Genomic DNA, 27026 nt, shown 5'->3' with positions numbered 1-27026 from the left:
AGTGGCGTAGCTACCATGGAGGAAGACCACACATCTACAGGGTCTGTGCAGCAGGGGGGCCCCAGCAGACCTGGTAGCTACAGCTCACAGCACGCACTGCCAGTTTCTTCTGTGGCTGGAGGCAGCATTGCACCCCCAGTAACAAGAGCCCCCCCTTCCTTCTTGAAACACATATTCACATGACCCAGTGCAGTCCTGCAGCATTCCGTTCTCCCAGCTCCCGGCGTGCCAGTGACGTCACTTGTGCGCCCAAGATCTGGATAAATGGAGTGCCGCGGAACTGCACCAGGTAATGTGAGTATGAGAGGGGGCCGGTACAGGATTCATGAGGCTCTGTACAGTTTCTTGCTATGGGACCCCATGAATCTTAGCTATGCTCCTGCCTAGGTGACACTGTCCACTGATAAAATGAAGCAATATTACAGCAGAAAGAACACACATACAAGTGTTATACAGGTAGATATAGAATGTGTAGCATCTAAGTTTGTAGATGGTGCGGAGAACCACACATAGAGTAAGGGGGGTAACAATTTACCTAACTGATTTAGCCGGACACCTGAGACATCCCACTGACTACAATGGGGTCTGTTGGGTTTCCATCTGGTGTCCATTTATTTTGGATGCAGTATTTTTTTGTCTTCTCAGATCCTGAAGAACAAACAGAACTTCAGACGGAGCAACGCGAACGGAGCATCAGTGGAAATGGGAGCCTAACCTTAGCTGTATACTGTATATTTTTTCTATATGTCTAATGAATGTTAAGAACAATAACATAATAGCACTTTTCTTGTCTCACCTGATGTTTTGGAGCAATAATATGCCATGAACATGTCACTCCAGCTGGATAATCCCGATCTGGCCAGTTGGGTGTCTTAAAGCTTCCAATAGGTTTGTCTAAGCGGCCTCCACAGTACTGATCCCCTGCAATCATGCTTGTCAGTTAGGATGTTTGCAGAATAAAAAATGATTTTCTTACTTGATAGCGTGCGAGACGATATTATGCATTGTGTTTCATTTCATGGGTCGATAATTTATTAAGTATATGTTCATATTCTAACCTAGGGTAGCCTAATTATTGTAGTTACTACCCCCCATCTATATGAGCAGGCGCTGGCACTACTTTGTGCTTCAATAACTGTACAGGCTTCTAGGTGGTACATGTGCAGTATTACAGCACTCCATCCAGCCAATTAAAGCTTAGCAAACACTAGTTACAATTGTATTAGTCAGCAGGGAGCCTGTGATAGCATTCAGCTGCTAAAACTAACTTCCTGTCTTGCTCTCCACGTTGGTGGTCTGTGACCCTTGTAACTTGGTCTTGACTCTTGACCCATCTTTATTCTTCTTCCTGCTGTCTACCACTAGACATGACCTTGACTATCATTTAGTGCTGTCTGTGTCCTATTCACCCTGTGCCAACTATTTACTCTGTCAGGCATACAAGTGACCTGTTAATTCCTCTGTGACTAATCTAATCTATCCAGCTCTAGGACCACAAGCTATTCCCCATGTTCTAGTTGTTGTCCTCAGAACAGCCAAGTATACTTAAGCATACCAAGTTGCATGGCAAACACAAATGTTAGAGGTAAAGGTAAAAAAAATGTCATCTAGGTCCTATTTAGGACATTAATGAGGGAGATAGCTTTGAAACACAATACTGAATGTGGGTCTAATCCAAGGAGTGGCATACAATACCTCTTTCATTTGGTTCGGCTGCAGAGAACATTGCTATAAAGCCATTTCCTGCTGTGTTGGCATCTGACACCATTTGGACTAACATCTTATTGCTGTTTGATACCAGAGCACCTGGTCGAAATGTGCCACAAAACCTCCCGATGCGTTGGCCGTTAGCATGTCCATTATAAACATCCACAAAGTCATATCGGCAGAGATTGTCGTTCTCCAGATCGATGAAACGGAAAGAAAGGACAACAACCTTACCCTCAGGTACCTGTAAAAAAAAAGGTATCATTTGATAGGTGCAGCTACTTCCAGGTAGACTAATTTGAAACAACTATGGAACAACTATTTGGGACAACTATGTGCAGACCAGAGCTTCAGACCGCTTTGTATTTGTTTCATTTACAGAATACTCTGACAAATAACCTGTTAGGGAATGGAGTTAATTGTAGGGTTACCCTGTTCAGAAACAAGGAGCAGGTACTACACGTGCCTCTTTAGTATTGAATAAGGCATGTATATGTAATTGCTGGCACTTTTATATGGGCCAATGATTGATAGTGAGGGTTCTTGTCTGCAGATAATCAGTCCATGTAAAAGGATCTTTATTAAAGAAGTCTTCTGCTCCCCTGCACTTACTTTCTCTGATTCCACCTCTCATATGTAAGTCTTCTAAGACATGGAGGGGGTGGAAGTATATCCTGATCATTGTGTGGGGGAAAACCACATCCCAACGATATCCAATAGTTGCACAATGATCAAATAAAGGGTTATTCCCATCTGATATAGTAATGTCATATCTCTCTGACCTCTTGAACCCCCTAGAAACTGAAAATAAAATAGCAGCAATGGCAAATGGCAATTTAGCTTTGTGCCCCCTACTAAGTTTTCCCTGCACAGTGGCATAGCTACCTGTCTGTGCAAGGACCTGTGGCCTGCCCAATTCATTTGAATGGCGCCATTCTGCACAGTAGATGGTAAAGGTGATGCTGTGAAAAGAAAATCACTGAAAAGGAAGCATCACTACAAAAGGCCACTTCACTCTAAAAAATGGTAGGGGTCCCACAGGTCATAACTCCACTGATTATAACATGATGGCATATCCCGGTGACAAGTTATCACTATAAAGTATGTGAATACACCTTTATATGAAATAACATACATGAAAAATGTTCACTGTGTCAGAGGAAGGGAAAGTAACCCCCAAACATGTAATACATGTATCCATTATTTTACAATAAATTTTTATTTATTTTTACATCCTGGACTTCACACTGTTTTTTTTTGGGGGGGGCAGCGCTGGCAACTTTTAGTATGGCCAGTTGGCATTTTTTCTTATATGTTATTGCTTTACAGGCAGCATCCCACATGTACTCTAGCCGGCTCTGGCAGCCCCACCACATTACAAGACGTTCCACCAGTTGGAGACACCATACACAGGATCACCTGTACCCCATACCTTGGGGTGATACGTACAAAGCCCAAGCGGCAAAAAAGTGAGCACTGAATCTGTTCTCCTGCTCTACTGCATATATCTTTAGGGCACATTCACACTACAGAAAACTACAGGTGGAAATTCCAAGCGGAACCCCTGCCCATGGACTCCATGCAGACTCCGCTTGGAATCCCGCCTGCTATCTGTTTCAATTGGAACATGTCATGTCAATTCTTTGAGCGGAGAGGCGCGGAGAGTGGAGGCATGCGAGGCATCCAATTGAAACAAATAGCAGGCGGCACTCCAAGTGGAGTCCATGGGTGGGGGTTCCGCTTGAAATTTCTGCCTGTTTTCTGTAGTTTGAACGGGCCCTTTTGGTATCACACAAGACCCACCTCTTGCCTTCTTTTTAGTTATTTCTTTTACCTTTAAATAAGAGACATTTTAAAGAATTAAAAACATGATATTATATAAACAATGCAGACTTTTATGTAGAGGTATATAGTGGGAGGTTCTATCAAGATAGTCTCCTTTGAACCCTTAAACAGCATATTGAGAACATTCATATCATGTGTGCCATCTGCTACGTGTTTCTCCAACATACCAATAAGAAGGAAGTGAAGATAAAAGCAACACATTTATTTGCAGTTGAACGTACTTCTGACCCTGTCAGGACATAACATGAAACAATACTCGGAAACCCTATATAGTCCTTTATCCTCAAATATTCTAATAATAAATAAAGCTTTGAAAAACTGAAGAGATAACTGACAAGGTATTTGCTGTACAGAGAACTATGAAGCTTGGCGGCCTGCTCCATCAGGTCACACAACATGCTACCTCTCTGCAGGATATGGGATTGATTCCTGATTCAGATCAGATGCTCAGGGAAACATAAAGCAGATACTGATAGATACATGGGCCTGATTTGTATGGTTCAGGACCTTCACAACTGAAAGATGTAGAATGAACCGACTGTTATTTGCATCCTTAGGCTATGTTCACACAATGGGTGGAATTCATTACTGCCAGTGTATTCATACACCGCTCTAACGTAAAATCCTCTCTTCTCCCCCACACCAGATTTATTGAGAGGTGCAGGTCATTCAGTAAATGTATTGCACCTGAGGCTGCCCATGTGACAACCTCAGGAGTGTATACCAGCTCCCAGCTGCTGTAAATTTGCATTACAATTTATAGTAGTAAATTTGGCTCAGATGGAAGGACTCCACCCCCTTTTTGTCACTCCACGCCCCTGCCTGCCCACCAGCTCTGTGCAAAAATCTGTGATTATTTTTTAACTTTTTTCCACTGGTGCTGCCCTGTTTGCCTAAAGGGTGGACGGAGTGGGGGGGCCTCCTCCTGCACCTGATTTATCATGATTTACACAAGCTAAAACCTGTCTCAGGCTAGTTGGATTTACTAAGAGGGTTAGTAAATCCAACGCAGCCCAGAGGGGCAGGGATTCTTATTAGACCAACGTAGTGAATGATTTTTGTACTGGATTTTACACCTGTTTACAGCCTTCCCCCAATGTAAAAATAAGGGCAAATAACAGCAATGGTTGCTTAATAATGGCTGTTATCTTGCAACAACGGCCGTTATTTGCCCTTATTTTTACATTGTAGGAACATAGCCTTATCCCAACCTAGACTTAACATTATTGCAAATTTTTAAAAATCTTAAATTCATAAGAAAACTGAAACTAGAATATTCTGACTGCACTCTGTATCCTTGACCCAAAAACTTGACCTTCACTTTACTTGACCAAGGTTTTAAAAATCTTATATAATAATGGAACTTATTTGTTTCCTATAACTATAGTACAGTAATTTGGAGTTCTAAAAACCCTAAGGGTACAAACACACACACCGTATACGCAGCAGATACGCAGCAAATACGCAGCAGATCTGCAGCAGATTTGATGCTGTGTTCAGTTATCTAGATCTAATCTGCTGCGTATCTGCTGCGTATTTGCTGCGTATCGCAGCAGTAAATACGCTGCGTATACGGTGTGTGTGTTTGTACCCTAAGGGTACAAACACACACACCGTATATGCAGCGTATTTACTGCTGCGATACGCAGCAGATACGCAGCAGATTAGATCTAAATAACTGAACACAGCATCAAATCTGCTGCAGATCTGCTGCGTATCTGTTGCGTATACGGTGTGTGTGTTTGTACCCTAAGAGGACAATGTCCCATGCAATAGAAAATTACACCAAACAAAACAAAAAAAATGCTTGGGGGAGACAAGCTTATGGATAAAAAAAAAACATGAAAGAACATACAGTTTATGAGGGACCTGATTAACAACAGACTGAATTACAGATGGGGTCCCCATACTTTCTCAGTCATGTTCAGATATGTTGTGATAGCACAAAAATACTTATTACTTATTGCATATGAAGGAACACAGTCCATACAATAGGTGTACCACAATGCAAATACTACAATTACAGGACACAGTTCACACTAGCAAGACCAATAAAAGAGAGGCCAAAAAATCTAAATGCTTTACCTGTAGAGGATGTAGTAATTACTTGAGCTGGTATTCAGAGAAAAAAAAAGCCCAACCATTCCCGACATATGTTTTGCACAGAGTAGCTTCATCCAGGGCTAGTAGGTTAGAGAACGCTGTCAGGACGGGGCAGGTAAGGACATGACACGACAGTGAGCCCTAAAGCTGAACCCACCAACTGTCCCTACCTACTTGCCTCACACGGCCCTAGGCAGCCGCGGACAACCACGATGACCATCCCTACACTGGGTACCTGCACACAGAACAAGACAGAGAGACAAAAACAATATCTGATAGTAAACTAGCAAGGGTCAAAACCAGACAGGCAGCGCAGTACAAAAACAGTTATTAGTCGGATAGTCTAAAGTGAAAGCCAGAGGCCAGGTAACAAGCAAGCAAGCAAAGGGAGTTAGGATGGGAAATGCAGGAATAGACAGGGGGGAGCTGGGACCAGGGTATTAACCTAATTAGCCAGCACTGAAAGAGTGCCTTAGCTTTCTTTTATGCTGAACAAGAGCCCGGTCCGGATCCCCATTGGACCGGCATTCAGATCTTCCAGGTTCCAGATAGGCAGAGAAAACAGTCAGTCTAAAGACCTACTCAGCTGCATTAATCAAGTCTCCCAGTAATCAGTTTAACTCCCGCATTGCCAGGAAGCTGGGAAGCAAGCGGGTGTGGCACATAGAAGTAAAAACAGGCCCAGTTCACACCAGGTTACTGCACATTCTTGACAAACGTGGTCTTCTTTTTATATGTCCCCCAGCCAATCCCATCACAATAGACACACCTATCACATATCACTTGCCCCCTTTCTTCTATAGCATTAAAGACTTTAAGATTAAGGTTAAAAAAAACTTGTAAATATAAGATGTGGGGACAATGGCAGACATACCACCTGTGCAGCCATATAGGTAGCCTGAGGGCAAGAGGGAACATCTGGATCTTTCTATTTTCCCATAGTCAGCTCATGGCACCTTGTAGTCTGTGAAAGGTAAAAATCTTTCTGCTTTTTGTTCTGTTCCACTTTTGGATTGCAGTAAAAATGGCTGTTACATAATAGTTGGAATAGCTCATAATACAGACCACTTGAATTCTATCGAAAGTGCCAAAGGCAACATGCCCGATACTCCACGATTGTGTAAACATACTGACATCACTCCATTGGATTGGATTGGAAAAAGCGTCCAACAACAATTTTATGCTGTGATATAGCTTTTAACATTTCTAACCATTCCAAGTTTTTTTGTACTGGTTGTATCTTGGTTTGGAATAACAATAGCTAATTTATGTATTTCTTTCTATTATATATATATAAATTCTCTGCTTTGCTTGGCCCTGATAAGTTAGGAAAATGTCTACATGCATACAATATTTTTATAAGCATTATAAATTACTGCTATCTGTAACATTCCAGCCTTTCCCCTTTTCAGACAATTTATTGTTTTCTGCTGTATTGTGGCTATTAGCAAAATATAAAGAAAACAATATAAGGACATAAGAATCAGTGATCTGAATTTATTTTAAAAATTGTATAAAAATTTCTGTCTACAGAGAATTTGATTTTCCTGTCACTGCAAAAAAAAAAAAAATTAAAGTATGTCTGGAAATTCTTGAAAATTTTAATATTTTTGAAAAAATTCTTAAAAACTTATATTCCCATGTGTTTCAGTTCTTCAGAATCCACAATGTCATTCAATTTCACAATGCTGCCAGATGGTACAACAGAGAGAGGCATACACTGCTGTCTCCTACAGATGTGACTCATGAGGTTCATCCTAGTAACTGCTTGTGATGGAAAATACTGATGTTTTCTTATCTATGGAATCCATAATCATCCCACTGTCATGTCCCATTGGTGTTGAGTCATCAGTATCCCAGTAACTTTCTGTGACTCACAGGTCTACAAATGAATAAAATGTAACGTATGATGGTGTAAGAAGACTATTTCGACCACAGTGAAAGTACTCTCCACCGGCTTTATTTTCTGTTTCTATTCATTTTCAAATTGTCTTTTACTTTGCGAAATGTCGAAGCAAAATTTTCTGACTAGGACTTTCAGTGCACAATTGTGGACTTTTATTTAAACAAAGCTGGGGGGTGGTAAATGATTAGTACTAAATGCTAAACTTCAACTGTACTTGTGTAAAATTGTAAATATAGGTGAAGCAGAGCAGCTAGTAATTATTCTTGTGTGGTCACTACAGCTTGGCTATTCTATGGGTATCCTACATGGGCTATGGGTCTGGTTGTGGCATCACTAACCATCTGTGAGAGGCTGTATTGACTGTTTGGATGGTGTATAACTTTAGACCTGAGGCTAACCCTAAAGGGATACTCCACTTTAGAAAGATTTAGCCCTGTTGAGTCCCCACCCATAATCTAAGCTTGTTTGAAATATGTTTCTATATCATGAATTAGGCCTTTGTCTGCTGCACATCCTGGCTCACACCCTGGGGTTGCTGAAAATCCTCACTTCCTTGTCCATTTTGTCTCCACTCCTCTGCGCTCCCCCTCCCTTGTGAGACCAAAGTCACATGATCTAGGTCTCTTCTGTTGCCAGGCAAGCTGTAACACCTCATCTGTAACCTCGCCGAACAATGACATGACAACAATCACTAAGCACCTGGCCAACTGGCAGGGAAACAACATCAACAGGACAGTAACAGCCTCCTCGGGAGTATAGGGGAAAGGAGACACAATTTTTTAATCTCTCTTTCTTATCTATCAATGTAGTCAGATAGATAGATATTTTGTTTACAGTGTAAAGCAGAAGCAGATTGAGCCAGCAATAGGCAGATACAACAAGATGAGGGAGATACTTAGCAGTTGGCTCTGAGGTGCAATGCATGCATGGAAATGTAGTTTCCTGTTCAGCGCCATCTTGGATATAGACCAGCTTTTAGAAAGACTTGTAACTAGCTAGAAAGATGGTGATGGCTCAAAATACTCAGGGGGACTTGGTAAGTAAGATCACCCATGTTTGGAAGCACTTCATTTTTTAGCTCTTGGGTGGAATACCCCTTTCAGGTCCACATATACTTCTGTCAGCTTGCGGTGGGTTCAGCCTTCAGTATAAAGTGAATGAAGGTCTCCCAAAAATCCACTGACAGATGATGTCAGTGGAGATAAAGGTCAAGTGTGATGGAATTTCACGGCCATTTGTTCTTTGAGAAAGATAAGCCACTGCCAGGTCAGTCTGGCTGCGGCATATCCCTCCCCAAAGATAACACAGGATTGTTCGTCCATGTCTACTGTTCATGTGTATGTAGAGGATGAGAGAAGATTGTTGGCTGAACGTTGTATGGCCACCTTAAGAGACTACGGGGGACATTTATGAAGTCTGGCGTTTTTTACGCCGCGCTTACAAATGTCCCCACAGCTCCGCATCTCAGGGGATACATAAATCCCAATCGCATGGAGCCTGTCCGTACGAAGATTTTGAAACCTATACCAGCTCAGAGCTGGCGTAGGTTTCAGCGTCATTTTTCCACCGGAAAAATGATAAATGCGGCGCACGCAGAGGCCACGCCCCCTCTGTGTGCTGCCGCACACCCCTCTTAGCCCCCTCTCCACCCCACTGGCAAAGGTGGCGCAGATGGGGCTGTTGCACATAAAATATTCGCAAAAATACCCTGATATTTTTCCGCCAAACAGCCCCATCTGCGCCTAAAAAAGGCATTTTCACCTTTTTTTTTTTTCGATTCCAAAGGGCTTTATTGAAATATCATCATTGTACAACAAAAGCTGTGACCAGAAGCAAACAGTAAAACAGTGGACAACAGTGGACAAAACAACAGAAGGGCGCTGCAAGCGCAACACTTGACCAGGAGGGTGGTCTAATAAGAAACGCTTATACAGTGTAGTACAGTACAAAATAACGAGGCATGGGTGAATGCTTAACCAGAAGGAGCCAAATCCATGGCGCTAGTTATGATATCGAAAATCATAATTGTAAAGGCAGGGTAGCAAACTGCCATAGGGAGCACAAGTGGGGGAAAGATGGGGAAATAATGAGTAGAGAAGGGATGATGGGGAGGGGGGGTAGGTCTAGGGAGAGAGGGGGGTGGTGGAGTGGTACGGCCTAACAGGTAAGGGAGCGGTATTGAGGGGAGGAGAGGAAAGAGAGCCAAGGGCCCCATGTGGCGGTGTATTTAGAGGTGTCGGTAGGGGAAGAAGCCAGTAAGTCCTCCATGTGTTGGATGTGGGTAACTTCAGCAAACCACTCCCCCAGGGTCGGCGGGTCCACAGACCTCCAGTGTCTGGGAATGATGGTCTTGGCAGCCTGTAGTAAGTGGCGTGCTAGAGACTTTTTGAATTTAGATTGAGTCATGGGGAACATAAAGAGCAAGGCAGCCTCAGGCGTGTGGGGTACCTGCACCCCGGTGACATCTGCAATAGTTTTGAGCACCACGGACCAGAGGGGTGCAAGACTGGGGCAGCCCCACCAGACGTGTGTCATAGTGCCTTCTCCCACCCCACAGCGCCAGCAGGTATCGGGGACCGAGGGGAACCACCTGTGAAGGGATGTAGGGACCCTATACCACCGAGTCAGGATCTTATAGCAAGTTTCCTGTGCTTTGGTGGCAATTGTAGCTTTGTGAGTTAGGAAGAAGCATTTGGCCCATTGAGGCTCCGTGAACTGTTTCCCCAGTTCTGACTCCCACGCCGTGCAGAAGTGAGGTAGAGCTTGCGTTCGGGCAGAGACCAACAGCCCATAGATAGCAGAAATGGCATGTGGGGGGCCCATGGTGGAGAGGCAGAGTTTTTCAAAGTCCGTGGTGGAACGGTGTAGCTGCTTGCCCTGTGAAACGGTCTGGAGGAAGTGGCGTAACTGAAGATGCTCAAAGGGAGCTCGTCTAGAGGGGGGGGCTTCTCCTAGGATAGAAGCCAGGGGCTTGAGAGAGGCATTTTCACCTTTTGATACATGTCCCCCTATGGGTTTATTAGACTTCAACCTTGAGGAAGACATTCTGCATTTATGGTTGTGCCAGGTGTGTGAGATTCTAGAGCTATTGAAGACTGTAGATGGGTCACTCACTACACCTCACCTCAGAGAGTGATTGACCAACAGCAAGGATCAGATTGGCTGCTATATAGAATGTGAAGTCCAAGCATTTGCATGCACATAACCAAGGAACAGAGGGTGGTTGGGACCAAAATTTGTGATAGGGAGTGGATTAGCGATTTTAAAGACTTTTAAATTTTACAAATGCGTGAACAATGCCTACATGGGGCAAGCTGTTACAAGCAGCAGGTAACCTTCTGGAGACTTACAACAACCTGGCCCTTTGAGGACTTGTAGAGTATTGCATGATTTTTGGGCCTACGTAGCGGGATACTTAGCCCCCTTACACACTGACTTTTGTGGTCGCACAAAGTATTTGTTTAAAGAACCTATGACTTTTTGCTTGCTATCAGTAAACTATCAGTGACCTTGAGCAAGGTCATTATAGCCTCTCTATGCATATAAAATCCCTCTCAGACGATATTATCATAAGTAAGTTAATCAACGTAAAAGAAACATTAACCTACTGTAATCTTCCATGTACACTTGCTGTTGGGTGGATATACTCCGGGAAACCCTTCACTTCCCAGTACTCCTGTGTCTCCTGTTAGATTTCCACCACAAGTAAATGTGTACCTGTCGAAGAAACAGCATGATTTAATACATGTGTACGTGTACCACAAAGTAGGTAAAATTATAGTATTCAAGGTCAAGGATCTAAAATTAGTACTGTGTCAAGCTAAAACAACTGCATGCAAAAGCGTATTGAGGATCACGTTATCATGGGTATCACACACAAATTATTATAAGAGGAGAGACTTATTATTAGTGGCACACCACACAAAGGGTTTGCCAGGCTCTGAAGACCACCATGCTTCATGCTCTAAAACAGGGACTATGCCTTGGTGATGAATTTGTTGTAGCAGGAAAACATGTCAGGTCAGACCTGCAATAACATTTGGTGAAATGTTCAGTAAATGTGTTGATCTCAGCGCAACTCTGAAATTCTCAACACATCTTATGACTTAATCACATGTGACAGAAATAATAGCAGCTGTGGTTCATAGATTTGGCACTCAGTTTCATTATAATGACAGATCTTTAGAGATACAACAAAGGAGATCACCAGTCTTATCATTCTACCTTACTGTCAAGGTCTAAACTAACAGACCCTACACAAGTGACCACTTTCTGTATACAGTAATGATATTTTAAGATAAGCTTTCAGAAATCATAGAAAACAAATGAAATGTCTACATGGAAATTTATGTTGTCATTATGGTATTTAAAGTGACACTGTCACCCCCTATTTGCATTTTGACTGCTCCCCACAGGTGTAAAGGGTAAATGTTACAGCTTTCATTAATTATTTTATATCACACCTCATGGTGCTTGTTCTGGTAAAAAGTCGTTTTTATCACCTGTGGATTGGTATATGTGGGCGGGGCCTCGTGGCCTATGTGACACATCGCTGCGCCACTCAGCCCCGCCCCATCAGTGATGTCATCGCAGCATAGGCCCGCCCCTCAGCAGCCATTGGAAGGGCCAGCCTAAAGCTCTAGGTCCCACCCCCCTAGATTGTTACACACCAATGGGCGCTGAGGGGGCAGGGCCAATGTGGCGATGGCGTCGCAGATTGGGGCAGGGCTAAGTGGCGCTATGGGCGGAGCGATGTGCCACATAGGCCGCGAGGCCCCGTCCACATATACCAATCCACAGGTGATAAAAACGACTTTTTACCAGAACAAGCACCATGAGGTGTGATATAAAATAAGTAATGAAAGCTGTAACATTGGCCCTTTACACCTGTGGAGAGCAGTCAAAATGCAAATAGGGGGTGACAGTGTCACTTTAAATATCACTAAATTGTCCGTAAAAAAGCACAAAAAAGGTACAAAAAGTAATTTACAAAAATAAACTGAATATATTTTCAGCACTGTAGAATAGAAGAATATATCAATTTGTTTTCTTACTAAACATTCTCTGCAGCCCATGTGTGTTCCCAGGCACACCCCCCCACCCCCACCCCATAGAATTATACTGCTCATATTTCGGCCCTGAACCAAACTTTGAGAAAGTTTGTTGCGAATCTGGAAAAAATAACAATGGCGACACAAATTTTTTTCACAGAATAGACCAGGATACAAGGGATTATTACTGCTATAATACCTTGTATCCTGGTTTTCTGTGAATATCAAGATGTGTGATGTCACCACTGTTAGGGTGAGACCTTAAATCAGTCTCCTCAAATATACCTGGGTGCTGCCTAATCAAGAATGTAATGTGACAGATGTCTGTGAGTATTAACCAAGACACAAGAAAGCAACTTCAGTGTTCAAGCTGATCTATTTTACTAAGTCAAAATCTCAGTTCATATCTTTACAATCAGGTTCAAAAAATAGAACCCCATTTAGCCGCCCATCACTGTCCCAGAAACAAAAAAAGTAAAAAAAAAAGTCCCATCAGCTGTCCCATCGGCTGTCCCATCACTGCACAGTTGTGTACAAAAATGTTGACAACTCATTGGGATTCTTGGTATCCAAGACCGTGCACCCCAGTGCTGATGCCTGGTCCTTTAATTATGGGCAAGTGCAGTACATGTCTGTTACTGCCCATTGGGTCAACATTCCCCCAGAAGACCACCAGAAAGTTAGCTTATTCTTGCCACTGTCACCTCCACGGTACTTTAGGGGGCCAGTTCTGCAAAAGTTCTGCCTCCACCAGCTTGCAACCATCCACCGCTTTGACTGCAGTCCAACCTGCCCCGGTGTCTTACCAACGATGTCAGGCTCGGCGCTCTCAGGCTGTCCTCCATTTTGTGACCCTGGGTGAACGGAGCCACAGTGGGCAGGAGCTCCTCCGGACCATCAGGGAGGAGATATATGAATGGCTGAGCCAAGGTCAACTAAAGGTGGGAAGTGTTGTAGCCCACAAAGGGAGGAACCTTTTCTCTGCAGTGCAGCAGGGAGTCATACACTTTGTATGGCACATGTGATAAACCTCATAGTGCCCGGGTTTCTTCGAACATGTCGTGCCAATTGTTTATCCCTTTTGAGGACGCGACTCTGTGAGCAGGCATCAACGACATCATCTCACTCGTCCGTGTTCTTATAAGTGCGGTGAACAACATCATCAGCAAGGATTCCCAGGCCAACACTCCAAGGCTGACCATCCTCCTCCATGAATAGTCTGTTCGCAATCATACTGCCCTGGGTGTAATCAGGTACTGCCTACTCCTCGTCAAATAGTCTGTTCTCAATCATACTGGGCTTGGTGCAATCAAGTGGTGCCGCCTCCTCCAATAGTCTCTTTTCAACCATACTGGGCTGTTTGCAATCAAGTGCTACTGCCTCCTCCTCCCTCTCCTCCACACTGGGTCCAATGCAGTACTATTACTGCTGCTGGTTCCACTGTCAAATGTCTGTTTTCCACCCTACTGGGTCCAAGGAACTTTGTGTCCTATGTCCCGTGTAATCACTTACACCTTGGCACATTTTTTTACGCTATTTTTGCACTTTGATTTTTTCCACTTGTTTCATTGTAATAGCAACTAAACAAAACTATACGCTATCACACTCCCACTATTGTAGCTGCAATTATTCAGTCGTTATTGCAAGGTTCGTTTTAGGTTCAGTTCGGCCGAATCTGAACTTCACCAAAATTCGCCGGATCAGACCGAACCGAACTTTTCAAAACTTCGCTCATCTCTACTCATAATGTGATTCCTGAGCTGCTACGTTGTAACCTAAATTTGTTTAGTGGAGGGGGAGGGAGAAGAAAACAGGAGAAGAAAACATTTTGTCTGATAAAAAACATTACAAAGTTTTTTTATATTTGCTTGTACTATTAATCTATGAAGATGGCAAGAAAACTGATAAGGTGGGACATATGCAAGAACAAGCTTGGTGCAAATTGTGCAGTGAATGTAAAGAGAATACAGTGATACAAATAAAATATGTTCAAAAATCCCTATAAGGCCCTGTTCACACACCCGTAGTGCAACCCGCGAACGCTGCCCGCAATACGAATTTGCATCCCTAGTGCTTCGTGCTTCATGGAGCAATACGTTCACACTCCATTACCCCAGCGATCTGTGCCGCAAGAAAACATTTTTTTTGCGGCAAAGATCGCGGCCCCGTATACACGTATGGACATGTAAACGAGGCCTTTGGATAACATTCGTTTTATGTTCTGTCTGCAATTGTGTGCCCGCAATTGCGGACAGAACAGCGGATGTGTGAATTAGGCCTAAGGCTAGGTTCACACTGCGTCTTTGCAATCCGTTTTTTTCATCCGTTTTTTGCAACGGTTGAAAAACGGATGACAAAAATGGATGCATTTGTGTGTATCCGTTTTGATCTGTTTTTCCATTGACTTCCATTATAAAAAAAACTGATCCATTTTTTTTACGGACACAAAAGTAGTGTTGACACTACTTTTGTTCCCGTAAAAAAAAAAAAAAACGGATCAGTTTTTGCAAAAACGCTGTGTGAACCTAGCCTAAGCAGGTGTCACAAAAACATAATCACAGTAACAATCCAACCTTCATAAAGCTACTGCCAAAGTGATTACCTTTCTGTACAGTTGTTAAAGGGGTTATCCAGCGCTACAAAAACATGGCCACTTTCCCCTTACTGTTGTCTCCAGTTTGGGTGGGGTTTTGAAACTCAGTTCCATTGAAGTAAATGGAGGTTAATTGCAAACTACACCTGAACTGGAGACAACAGTAGGGGGAAAAGTAGCCATGTTTTTGTAGTGCTGGATAACTCCTTTAAGTGCAGAAATGGGAGTGGATTAACATAAGGTGGATAAAGCTCTAGTTTTCCCATGTGTGTGTTGTTGTTTTTTTGCTGTCCATTTTTTACATTAATCTACGTGTGTTTTTATTTTTTTGTTGGATGTTTAGGTTAACTCATAGAGATAGCTGAAGTGAGCATTACCACTGTCCACCCTAAGCAGATAATTCTGCCTGCTTAAGGCTCTTGTACAGATTAGACAAAGACTGTCCAAACCTACTGGTTTTGTCCCAACCAACGGTCTAATGTGTATGGGGGACACCTGACTCTACCCAAATGCAATTGTTTGCTTTCAGCATCTTATTACTCTTTCTTCATCGAAGAGGGTGAGTCAGGAGGGCTGGCCCTACGTTGAATTTTGCTCTTAACTATGTAAAGTGTTTGGCCAATTTAACTATTTACTGTGAGCACCATTTATTTTTTACTTTTGTATTCTTTTTTTTTTTTTAGTTTTTTTTAAGGCTTTTTAAGGCTTTTGAGGAAAAGTGATAGTTGCCAAAAAAATAAATTCCTCATCTATAGGTGTCCATCTTGGCAGAAGCTGATGGACCCAAATGTAATTCTAAGGGAGGTATCTGTCATAGCTGTCATCCAATGGACGTGACACTGCATAATAACTATAGAAACTTTATAAGAATAAATATTGCCATAAAACAACTAACCTTTTATTAATATTCTACCTAGTAGTAGTCAGGTCATAACATTCGGTTTTCCTGTAGGCTGTAAAGTGAGCTGCTTTTCCACGCCAGTAAAGCCCATAATATTTCATTATTTATTTTAATATGGATCAATGTGACAAAAATTATTAAACTATAGTGTCTCACTTTATGAAGAGAAGAGATTTCTAGGCATGGTAAGACTTCTAAGGACACAATAATGTAATACGATTTACAATGTATTCTGTATATTATCCCTAATCCCTACAATTGTGAAAATTGTTCTCAAAACCCTACACTCAGCCCGCATGCTATGTCTGACTCAATATCCAACAAGGGGAGATGTCATAGACAGACAACATATATCATCTTACTCCGCAATAGATGTCAGACTCTCTTAGGACCTCATAAACTTCATGCAGGCTTGTTACATAAATGATGTAAAACTTTCCACTCCTTTCCATTCTGCTACATCAAGTCTCTTTTAATCCTAGTCAAAAAAGGAAAACACTAATACACAAGAAGGCGCTATATGCTACATACTGTATAAAGGAATCATGCTATTGATGTTACTATTTATATATACCTATTATTTGTCAGTATTAATCATGGGATACTAGAAAATATATTATCATCTGTGTTACTAGAGCTTTTATTGTCTTTTTTCAGTGACTTTTAAGCCTTGTTTATTGCACACATAAAAGGGGCACAGAACTAGACAACTGTGCACTATGGTCTCCAACAAACCACAAAAGTTGTTCACTGGGTGGGCAAACGTATACATATAGCCTATACATCTCCCCATTTAGTATGGTAAAATCCTGTTTTATTCTAAGCTAGTCATCAAGCATTATACATCTTGAGATACTGTATGTTGAGGAAAGGTAAGGAGGACACATCTGTATTCTGTTACTCCTCGGTGTTATTTTTCCCCATGCAATAAAAAGTGCAATATGTTTTACATTATAATATTCACCGGTAACTGGAGCTGCCATAGCTGGGAAAACAACTGATAAAGTGACATTTGATTGAATCAGAACCAAAACTATGCTGGGTTTAGATAGACACAGCAAGGCAGTCTCCAAGTGATTTAGTGGTCACTGGGAGCAAAGAAGAAATAGGCACAGCCTTTATCCCCACTGTTTGCACATAACTTGTTAAGCTTGGTACTGTATGTTGGAAGACATCGGTTTTAAATGTAAAATTTAAGTTTAATATGCATTAGCTTAAAGGGGTTACCCAGCACTACAAAAACATGGCCACTTTCTTCCAGAGACAGCACCACTCTTGTCTCCAGCTTGGGTGGGGTTTTTGCTGCTCAGTTCCATTGAAGTGAATGGAGCTTAATTGCAAAACACACCTGAACTGGTGACAAGAGTCATGTTGTCTCTGAAAGAAAGTGGCCATGTTTTTGTAGTGCTGCATAACCCCTTTAAGGCCCTGGAGACTGTATCTCACAATCAATAGTTATCGTCCACTCACAAGAGGGGAAATGTCCCTCAGAATTCATGTATATGCTGCATTCATTTTCTATTGGGCCTCCGAATATTGTCAAGTTGGAGTAAACGGTTTCAGGCTACATTTGTGCGGTAATATTCCTAAGAATACTATTATTATATATGTAGTGTGATTATAATTTGGTTCTAGTGATTTTAACATTACATTTATATGTCCATACATATCTATCAAATTTAAGGCCATGATCACACAACGTAAGTTAGGTATTAATCATGGCCGTTGTTGCCGATTTGCAACAGGGTGTGATTAATACTTCACGTACATTGTACTGCAGCTGAGGGAATCCCGGACGGAGTGTATACACATAGTATACACTCCAGCTGGGATCGCTAGCTGATATGTCAGTTTTCTGCGGCTGCTATTCATTGAACAGTGGCCACAGAGATCCTGTCAGTTTACACAATGCTCCGGCCGCACGCTCTATTGTGTACACACAGGTGCGTCCCCATCCGAAATCCTGCAGAATCGAAGATCTTCTCTGACACCGGCCATTCTGTGACCAGGCCGGGTCATGTAGCAGCTGGTGCCTTACGCCATATAAACATGGCTTAAGGCTGTATTTGTCTTAAATTTTTAAAACATATACATTTTTTTTTGTTAATGTAGAAGCTTTACTATTATGTAGGAGTACTGTGCAGTGCAGTGTTTCTGTGGGAATTTGTGCCCATTCATCCAGGGGAGCATATGTGAGGTCAGACCTGAAGCTGAATGAGAGGATCTGGCTCACAATTTTCACTCTTATTCATTCCAAAGGTGTTTAATGAGGTCAAGGTCAGGGCTCATTCAGATTCTTCCACACCAAACTAACCCAAACATACCTTATGGACCTTGCTTTGTTCATTGGGTGGGACAGACGTGTCCATTAGACTGCCAGATAGAGGAGCATGATCTGTCACTCCACAGAACACATATCCATTGCTCCAAAATCCAGTGGTGACATTTTCACTGTATTTGGGTGAGTATAACAGGCCAATAATTGCCCTGTGTAATAAACCCAAAGATCAGCCAATGAACAAGCAAATGCTGATCGCATGACTTTAACCTTAGTAATAGACTGTGTGCGGCTGGCAAATTATAGAAGAGCTGCATGAACTATCCAGCAATTATTTCTGAGGCGCTGCCCATCCAATAACAGAGCCTATCAATAAGCTTGTTAGACAAGCACCAATCTAGGAGATGAGAGCTTGTATGGGGCAGGGGTCAAGCTGTGTAATACCTGTTGTAAAGCATACCTGTCGTTATGGAAAACTTTTCACATCTTCTGTTGAAAAGTTGGGGTCTGAGTGTTCACACCATGACCAATCATGTGTCTACAGTATGTGAACGAAATGGTCCCATATGCTTACATTGTGCAGTCATCCCCATCACGAGACTTAGAGTCGGGAGAGTGTGCACAGATCTTTACCTGGCCCCTTCTCCTGATAAGTCGGGGTCTGACCACTAAGACCTCAACTAATCAAAACTGTTGTTTTGTCTTCATGGCATTTTTTGAAGTTTTTTAAAAAGGCAGTGCCCATTTAAGGCTGGCCTGTACCTGCTCAGCAATGGAATCAAATGACATGGAGTCTCTGAAGAGTTTTTGTACTGATTTTAATGTTTTAAAATGCTGCAGTTATTAAGTCACTAAAGTGGTGGTGACTTATACATTATGGGAGAGATTTATCAAGACCAGTGTACTTGTATGCCGGTCCTAAATAATTCCCTGCTCCCACGCAGTATGTTGAATTTACACACTGCATGGTTAATAGGCTCTGCAAACAAGCACTGCTGATCTCATGGATGATCTCATTGGGGCATTTAAAAGGGCCCTTAGAGGTAGGGACCAATACTTTTGTCCATTAACTTAATTTGTGTATGTTACTCATTTGTAATAACATGTTAACACAGAAAGCTTATTACTGGTGTTTACTGTAATTGGAAGAAGTATATGGTCTAATTTAGAACCCAGGGGGTATCCTTTTGAGTGTATTGGTAGGACAGAGGAAGAGGCCAATTGAAATATGGGGTATTCTCTCACACACAGTTATATATTGAGATAGAAGACTTAGAAATGTAAAAACTTTTAAGAGGTTCCTTATGTTTGTATTTTCCTCTCCACCTTTAACTGATAATGTCTATGGATGGAAAAGATCAACGTATACTACCAATATTTAGCATATCATCTTGTGTCCTGCAGATGTACAGTGCATGCTATCTACCAGTATCAAGCAGCAGAAGGAAAAGGGATTTACATTCTTCAGATGTTAACAATTTAAATGTCTTCTACTCATTGCTGTGGATAGCAAAGAGATGTTTCTCACCCTGAAAATGAGTCAATAGTGATAGTGTGGTCTATGTGAACTCTTAATACTCTCTAAAGTGTCAGATATGTGAAAACTGGATTAATGATCTTTTCAGCCTCCAGCTGTTAACATGGCTTTGAACTTTGAACTTCTAATAAAGTGTTCTGTCTGGATAGAAACAGTTGCAAAAAAAACAAACCACCTAATATACTCACCTTTAAAATCAGATTCTGCATTGCTTGTTGTAACTAAAGTGTGATGATGGGCTGCCCAATGACCACAGTAGCCACCATCATGACATCACTATAGTAGAAGATGGCACTCTGCGGGTCAGGTGGTGCTCGTGGTAGAAGTAATCCCAGAACAGTAGAAAAGATGAATCCCGGCACTCACCAAGTCAAGCAATGCTTATTTATTGGTGCAAAACAAACAAGAACACGGAGGATGCAACTTGGTGAGTGCCGGGATTCATCTTTTCTACTATGATGACATCACTACACACAAGATAATAAGCCAGGGTATAAGCAGCACACTATGAAGCACCACATTCTACTCCCTGTTTTCTAAGCACAATGCCATACATTTTGTATTAGCTGTGTTTGGTCTCCCAGCTCATTCCTGTTTACTTATCACATTAATAAGACTAAATCGTATGTGATTTACTATAGCAAATACCCAAGAACGATTAAAACAAAACAAAAGCAAACAAAATGTAACTTTTAAGACTCATAAAGTCCTGACAAGAAAAGAAATCTTGTACTAGGTTGTATTTAGGTGCTACCAGCTATTAAAGGGGTACTCCAGCAGGGGGGGGGGACTTTTTTGCTGGGACCGGGGAGGAGGTGGCCGAGGGAAAAGACGGGATCTGAGCGGACTTGAAATGGATCCCGCCTCCTTCACTGAGTGGCTGAGCGGACCTGAGACGTCACGTCTCGGGCCCGCATCAGACACCCGGAAGCCCCCGGGAATCGGGCACCGAAGCGCCGCGATGCGGGACCCGCCACTGGAACCGGGGAGGTGAGTGGACGTCTTTTCCCTCGGCCACCTCCTCCCCGGTCCCAGCAAAAAAGTGCCCCCCCCCCGCTGGAGTACCCCTTTAAGTCTCGGCAGCTTGCATGTGTATACATTACAATACAAGCTGCTCGATGCCACTGTGTGCTCTGTCCACCAGACAATTCTCTGAGAGCTCATTCTGTAGCTCCTCTTTTTCATCTCCTAAATCTAAATACAAATCCTATAAAATTTATGTTAGTTGTATATATTTTTTAACCCTGCATTTGGCTTCAGGAAAGGTCAGCACAGATCAGCTTCTGTTGTGGTGTACATACATGCAAGCTGCCGAAGCTAAAGGGTAGAACATTTTTAATAAAAACCAACTGTACATCTGTTTTATTAGTAAAAAATACATGCAATGCAAAGAAAAATTGATTTGATGTTGTCCACTGCATTAAGTGTATCTTCCTAAATAAAATAAAACTTTCCAGTGCTTCTGAATCTCCATGTGCAGTCAATGTGTAAAGTCTGTCTGTTTAAAGCTCAGCTATTTGTTATATGAGAGGTATTTTTCATTGGTTTCAGCCAAGGGCGTTGCTAGGGTCCTAAAACATCCGGGGCCCGGGCCCTCTGAGTGCCGTCATAAGCGCTTAGCGAAGGAGCATGATGCAGAAGCTAGTAACCCCAATGACTGCTCAATTAGTCCTGCTCTATTGCCTCCACTCTTAATAACTGTGGCTAAGCAGGCACAGACAGCTCCTTCACAGCTCCCCCTGTACACACAGCCTCTGGGAGGTCTGCCCTAGCTCCTATCCTCTAGGCCAGTGTTTCCCAACCTTTTCTACCTCGGGGAACTCCTACCAGATAACGTTCTACAAAATGCAAAAACCTCATTCAGTGACTCACAGGTGACGTCTTCTTTGATCTGAGTTGTTCTCTTTCCCTTTTTCTCTCCATCCGGCCCAAACCACCATGATGATTTCTTTCAGTTGCAATTCATCTCTTCAGAACCTGCCAGACAAACATCTCAGGCTCTGCACTTTTCCTTCAATTTCCTTCCTTTTCCCCTCCTATAGGCTCCCATACAGTAGTTATTCCACTACCTGGTGTCAGTGAGTAGGTAGGTAAGTATGTTGCCCCCTGTAGGTAGGATACTCTGCTGTGCCCCCAAATAGTTATAATGTCCAGTGTTGTGCCCTATAGTAACAATGCCTCCTGCTGTATTACCCCACATTGTAAAATGTCCCCCTGCTGTGTACCCTTATATAGTAATAATGCCCTCTGCTGTGCCCTATATAGTTATTATGCCCCCTGCTGTACCCTCCATATAGTAATACCCCCTCTGCTGTGCCTCCTATATAGTAATAATGTGCCTGCAGTACATACCATAGTAATAAAGTTCCCATCCTGCCTGCAATTAACCCGACCGCCATCCCCAAACACACTACCCCACCTGACCCCTTCCACCCACACACACTACCCCACCTCACCTTCTCCACCCACACACACTACCCCACCCGGCCCCCTCTTTTCCCCATGCTTCTCCCCCCCCGCTTCTCTCCCCAATACTTCTCCCCCCTGCTTTTCTCCCCCATACTTCTTCCCCTTGCTTCTCTCCCCATACTTCTCACCCCTGCTTCTCTCCCCCATACATCTCTTCCCCGTGCTTCTCTTCCCTGCTTCTATCCCCCATACTTCTCCCCTGTGCTTCTCTCCCCTGCTTTTCCCCCCATAATTCTCCCCCCTGCTTCTCTCCTCTGCTTCTCTCCCCCATACTTCTCCCCCCACTTCTCTCCCCCATGCTTCTCTCCCCCATATGCTTCTCTCCCCCATGCTTCTCTCCCCCATGCTTCTCTCCCCCATATGCTTCTCTCCCCCATGCTTTTCTCCCCCCATGCTTCTCTCCCACATATGCTTCTCTCCACCATGCTTTTCTTCCCCCTTGCTTCTCTCCCCCATGCTTTTCTCCCCCCATGCTTCTCTCCCCCATATGCTTCTCTCCCCCATGCTTTTCTCCCCCATATGCTTCTCTCCACCATGCTTTTCTCCCCCCTTGCTCCTCTCCCCCAGATACTTCTCTCCCCCGTGGTCCTCTCCCCCATATACTTCTCACCCCATACCTCTCTCCCCCTTGCTTCTCTCCCCCATGCCTCCTCACCTCCACAGTCACCTCCACCGAGTTTCACCTACTGGCCGCTCGTAGCGGCCGCCGGATGTGCTGCGCTGCGGCGGGCCGTGGTGCACGCATCCAATCAGCGCGTGCGCCACGGTCCGCCGCAGCGGCCCCGCACTTCCGGTCTCCGCTGATTGGATTGGAGCAGCATGCACGGCGGGCGCTACGGGTGGGCAGTAGATGAGATGAGCAGCTGGCGAGGCGGGCAGCAGCCGCGATCTGCGAGCCAGATGCGGCCATCAAAAGAGCCGCATCTGGCTCGCAAGACCGGGGCTGAAGAAATCCGGGGCAGCAGGCATTTTATTCGGGGCATGAGCCCCGAATAAAACTGCCTAGCGACGCCACTGGTTTCAGCCCAACATGACGGATTGGATGAAAAAGCAACCAAAAAGAATGTCGGACACTGTTTCAGTTAGTGACTTGCTTACGACTGTTACACTCTATGGCTATGTTCACACTGCGTATAAATCCGTCCGCGAATATACGCACGTAGTTTTGAGGTTGATGCGTTCGCTTGAAAGTATACGATATACGCCCGCACAGTGCACACTACGTATGAGCTTACAGCCGGATAGTATACGGCGCCGTGAAAAATGAACAAGACCATTGTTTGAGGACGGAAATGTTGAAACTCACGGTCGTGGATTTCCATGCGGTCCCGTACAGAGTACTTATTTCAGACAAATTTTACGGGGTTTACGGGGCTGGGCGAAGATTTCCAAGTAAATGACCTGCCTCAGATCGCTTTGAAACAAGCTAGGGAAGCATAACTGTACTACGGGCGTATATTCGCGGTTCGTACGCATCCGGCCGGATGTCTATTTTTCCCACACCCGTAGTTTCAGCCGCACATGTACGGCGGCGTACGGACGGATTCATACGCAGTGTGAACATAGCCTATAGATGGTAACGTGTGTGAAGGTCTAAACATTAGCCAATTAGAGACATACTTGTTATGCTCCGCCTCCACCTGCTCAACACAAGCTATTTGGGAGGTACCAAGGAGTGGTACCAAGATGCACAGTAGGTGGCATTGAATATGGGATGATGGAGCGAACATGGGCCAACTACACAGGAGGAGGGAGGTATAAGTATGAGGACTACCTGCAGAGTGGGGATGTATACAGTATGAGGGAAGAACTACAGAGGGGGGAAGGTAAACAGTATGAAGGACTACCTGCAGAAAGGGAATGTATACAGTATGGAGGATATGGAGGAAAAACTACAGAAGGGGAATATACAGTATAGTGGGCCTTACAGCAAGGGGGGGGGGGGGTTGGGGGTTGGATACAGTATGGCAACTGCCTGCAGATGGATGTATACAGTATGGAGGAAGAACTACAGAGGGGGGGGGGGGGTATTAAGTATATGGGAACAACTATGGAGGGTATATAGTGTGGGGAGCCTTAGTGCAGAGGGGGCAAGTATGCAGTATAGGGGAAGACTATAGAGGGGGAGGGAGCTATACAGTTTGGGGAGCCTTTCTGCAATGGGGATATGTATACAGTATGGGGACCCTGCCTTATTTTCGCAGATACTAAGTACTATTGAGCAGCAAAAGTGCATACACAGAAAATACCAAACTAAAGAAGATGTAAGCGATGTCCTGTGGCGCAATAGGAAATCTAAATAAAATGACTGCTGGCTACCGTCCATACATCTAAGTAAGCAGAGCGCTCCAGTCTCCCTTCTATGCGTGTGGAGAACACATGCTGTAGAATAAGATCAGATGAAACTCTGCCCTTATTTAACTTAAAAATGACTCAGGAAAACCATTAAAACTGCATTAAACTGAAAGATTCTAATAACACTAAAGTGGTTAAAAGCTTTCACACATTAGCTGCCAGAATCCTATCTACCAGGAAGGCAGCCTAATACATCCATAAGCTGCTGAAATTACCCATGATAAACCATTTCTAATCAAATCAAGACAGTGGATTCTGGGGCCGAGAAGGTTATGTAATTCTAGGTTCTCCCTACAGTAAGAGGTAAGGGAGTGGAGCCCACTGACCAATGACAACAGGTCCGGTATAAGGGCACACCACTGTATTACTAATGGGAGTAGTCATCTGTGCAATCTTCAGAAAACCATACAGCCAGCAGCCAGACATTTGCGGAGCATGATGCGTTCTCATGGAAGAATGAATGTAAGGATCAAGGAAAGTGGCAGGGGATACTTAATGCAAAGGGATGTCTTTGAAGCGTTTGAAGATGCAACAGGATAAATACTGAACAGAACTACAGAAATATGTGAGAGGAGCAAACGTTTTACCATACACCTATACAAGAAAGCAACCAGCCCCAACCTGGATATATGAATGTGAATGAATGGATATGATATTGAAAGCTGATGTATGATAGAGATAGATAGATAGATAGATAGATAGATAGATAGATAGATAGATAGATAGATAGAATAATGAACAGATGGGACTGCATCATGTGTGCACCATGATACCTTACAAGTTCACACAATGCAATAAATACACCCATTGTTATAATAAAATCATAGTTGAATTCTCAGGACTGGCACATGTGACAGAACTCATAGAAGGCACTGTCACTTCCTACAATGATATGCCTGTCTATAATACCCAAGTAAGAGCGCTCAATAAATTACCAATTCTGTTACTATAGTAAAAATTAAATGCTATATGCACGTTTACTTGCTGCTATTGCTCACTATTTATATAGCACCAACATAATCCGCAGAGCTGTACATAGACTTTATCAGTTCCCACAGAAAACATTACATTATGATCATTCTTCTGGCTGTTATGTAGAACAGCAACAGTTAATAGAAGGCAACGGAATAGAGCATGAATGGCAGAGCATGGTGTAAAGTGTAAGAATATATATATATATAGGAATAATAGCATGCCCCTCTCCTTACCTCTCATTGGGCTGATGCTGCTGGGCAGAGCTGTGGGCAGCCAGGAGCAGGGAGGTGAGCAGCACTCTCACTCCAGTAATCATGACTGTCACACTAGTCCCACTAAAGGAAGGTGTATGTGCTGCAAAGCTGTGGGGGATTTATAAGGAGGATCGCCCTATAGTCTGAGTCTCTCCTCATTTCCCTCTGGGAGGTTCTCTGGCATAGACATGCTCCTGATGAATATCCCATTTGTTCCTTTAGTCCTGAGGAGGAGGGGATCCAGTTCTCCCTAAAATCTGATCCTCCCCTCTCCTCCCCTTTGGCTTCTTTTGGAAAGGCTACCATTAACCCTTTCACAGTGGTCATTGCATATGCATAAAATTATTCTTACCTTAACAAATATGTGCTTGAGATTGTGTTGCTTTGTCTAGCATTGCCTGCTAACACCCTGACAATAATACATGTAGCAGGGCAGATCCACTGGGACTGCAGGGTTAGAGAGTGCTGATTTGAAGTTTTTTTTTATGATAGGTAGATATATAACATAACTAAGATAATACAATTGCCTAAGCAACCAACTATTGCTGCGTTTACACGGAACGATTATCGTTCGAATTTTCGCAATAACGATCGCATTTGAGCAATAATCGTTCCGTGTAAACACAGCAAACGATCAAGCGATGATTTTGATCTTTCAACATGTTCTCAAATCGTTGTTCGCTAAAAAATCGCAGACCGCTTGGTGTAAACAATCTTTCTGTTTTATTTATTTATTTCTTTTTAAAAGGGCTCCAGAGCTGAAATCTGATTGGTGGTTTTACTTTTCCTTAGGTAACTTCCCTTTAAACATTAGTATCATTGTATTGTTATGAATGATTTTGAGTATGCTTGTTATATTCATTACTGTAGATTATTGTACTATTATATCCATTGCTATACGATACATGTCAAAAACTTGAAGGTTTTATGCAGATGTGTGTATTAAACATTGCCCCCAGGGTTAATTCTGGAGACACCAATTCATTCTGGTGTCAGATCCCGATCGAGCTCATTTAGCATTCACGAGTGTTCTTCCTCTTTTGGCACTTGGT

At 43.2% G+C, this 27026-nt stretch overlaps 1 protein-coding gene across 1 annotated transcript in view; it reads right to left on the bottom strand.

Moving 5' to 3' along the window:
* The window catches only part of PCOLCE2 (procollagen C-endopeptidase enhancer 2), a 52427-nt gene extending 26268 nt beyond the window's left edge, over window positions 1–26159 (bottom strand). Inside the window, exons 1-4 of the mRNA XM_069973885.1 lie at window positions 25954–26159; window positions 11170–11278; window positions 1696–1951; window positions 797–921 (exon numbers count right to left, since the gene is read on the bottom strand). Of these exons, the coding sequence (XP_069829986.1) occupies window positions 797–921; window positions 1696–1951; window positions 11170–11278; window positions 25954–26036 (573 nt within the window). The 5' untranslated portion in view covers window positions 26037–26159. The remainder of the gene's footprint in view (window positions 1–796; window positions 922–1695; window positions 1952–11169; window positions 11279–25953) is intronic.
* Window positions 26160–27026: the final 867 nt, after the last annotated feature.

Source organism: Dendropsophus ebraccatus, chromosome 6 (assembly GCF_027789765.1).
Source record: "Dendropsophus ebraccatus isolate aDenEbr1 chromosome 6, aDenEbr1.pat, whole genome shotgun sequence".
Lineage (NCBI taxonomy): Eukaryota > Metazoa > Chordata > Amphibia > Anura > Hylidae > Dendropsophus > Dendropsophus ebraccatus.
Note: the sequence above shows the minus strand (reverse complement) of the source record. Positions and strands in the feature narration are given on the sequence as shown.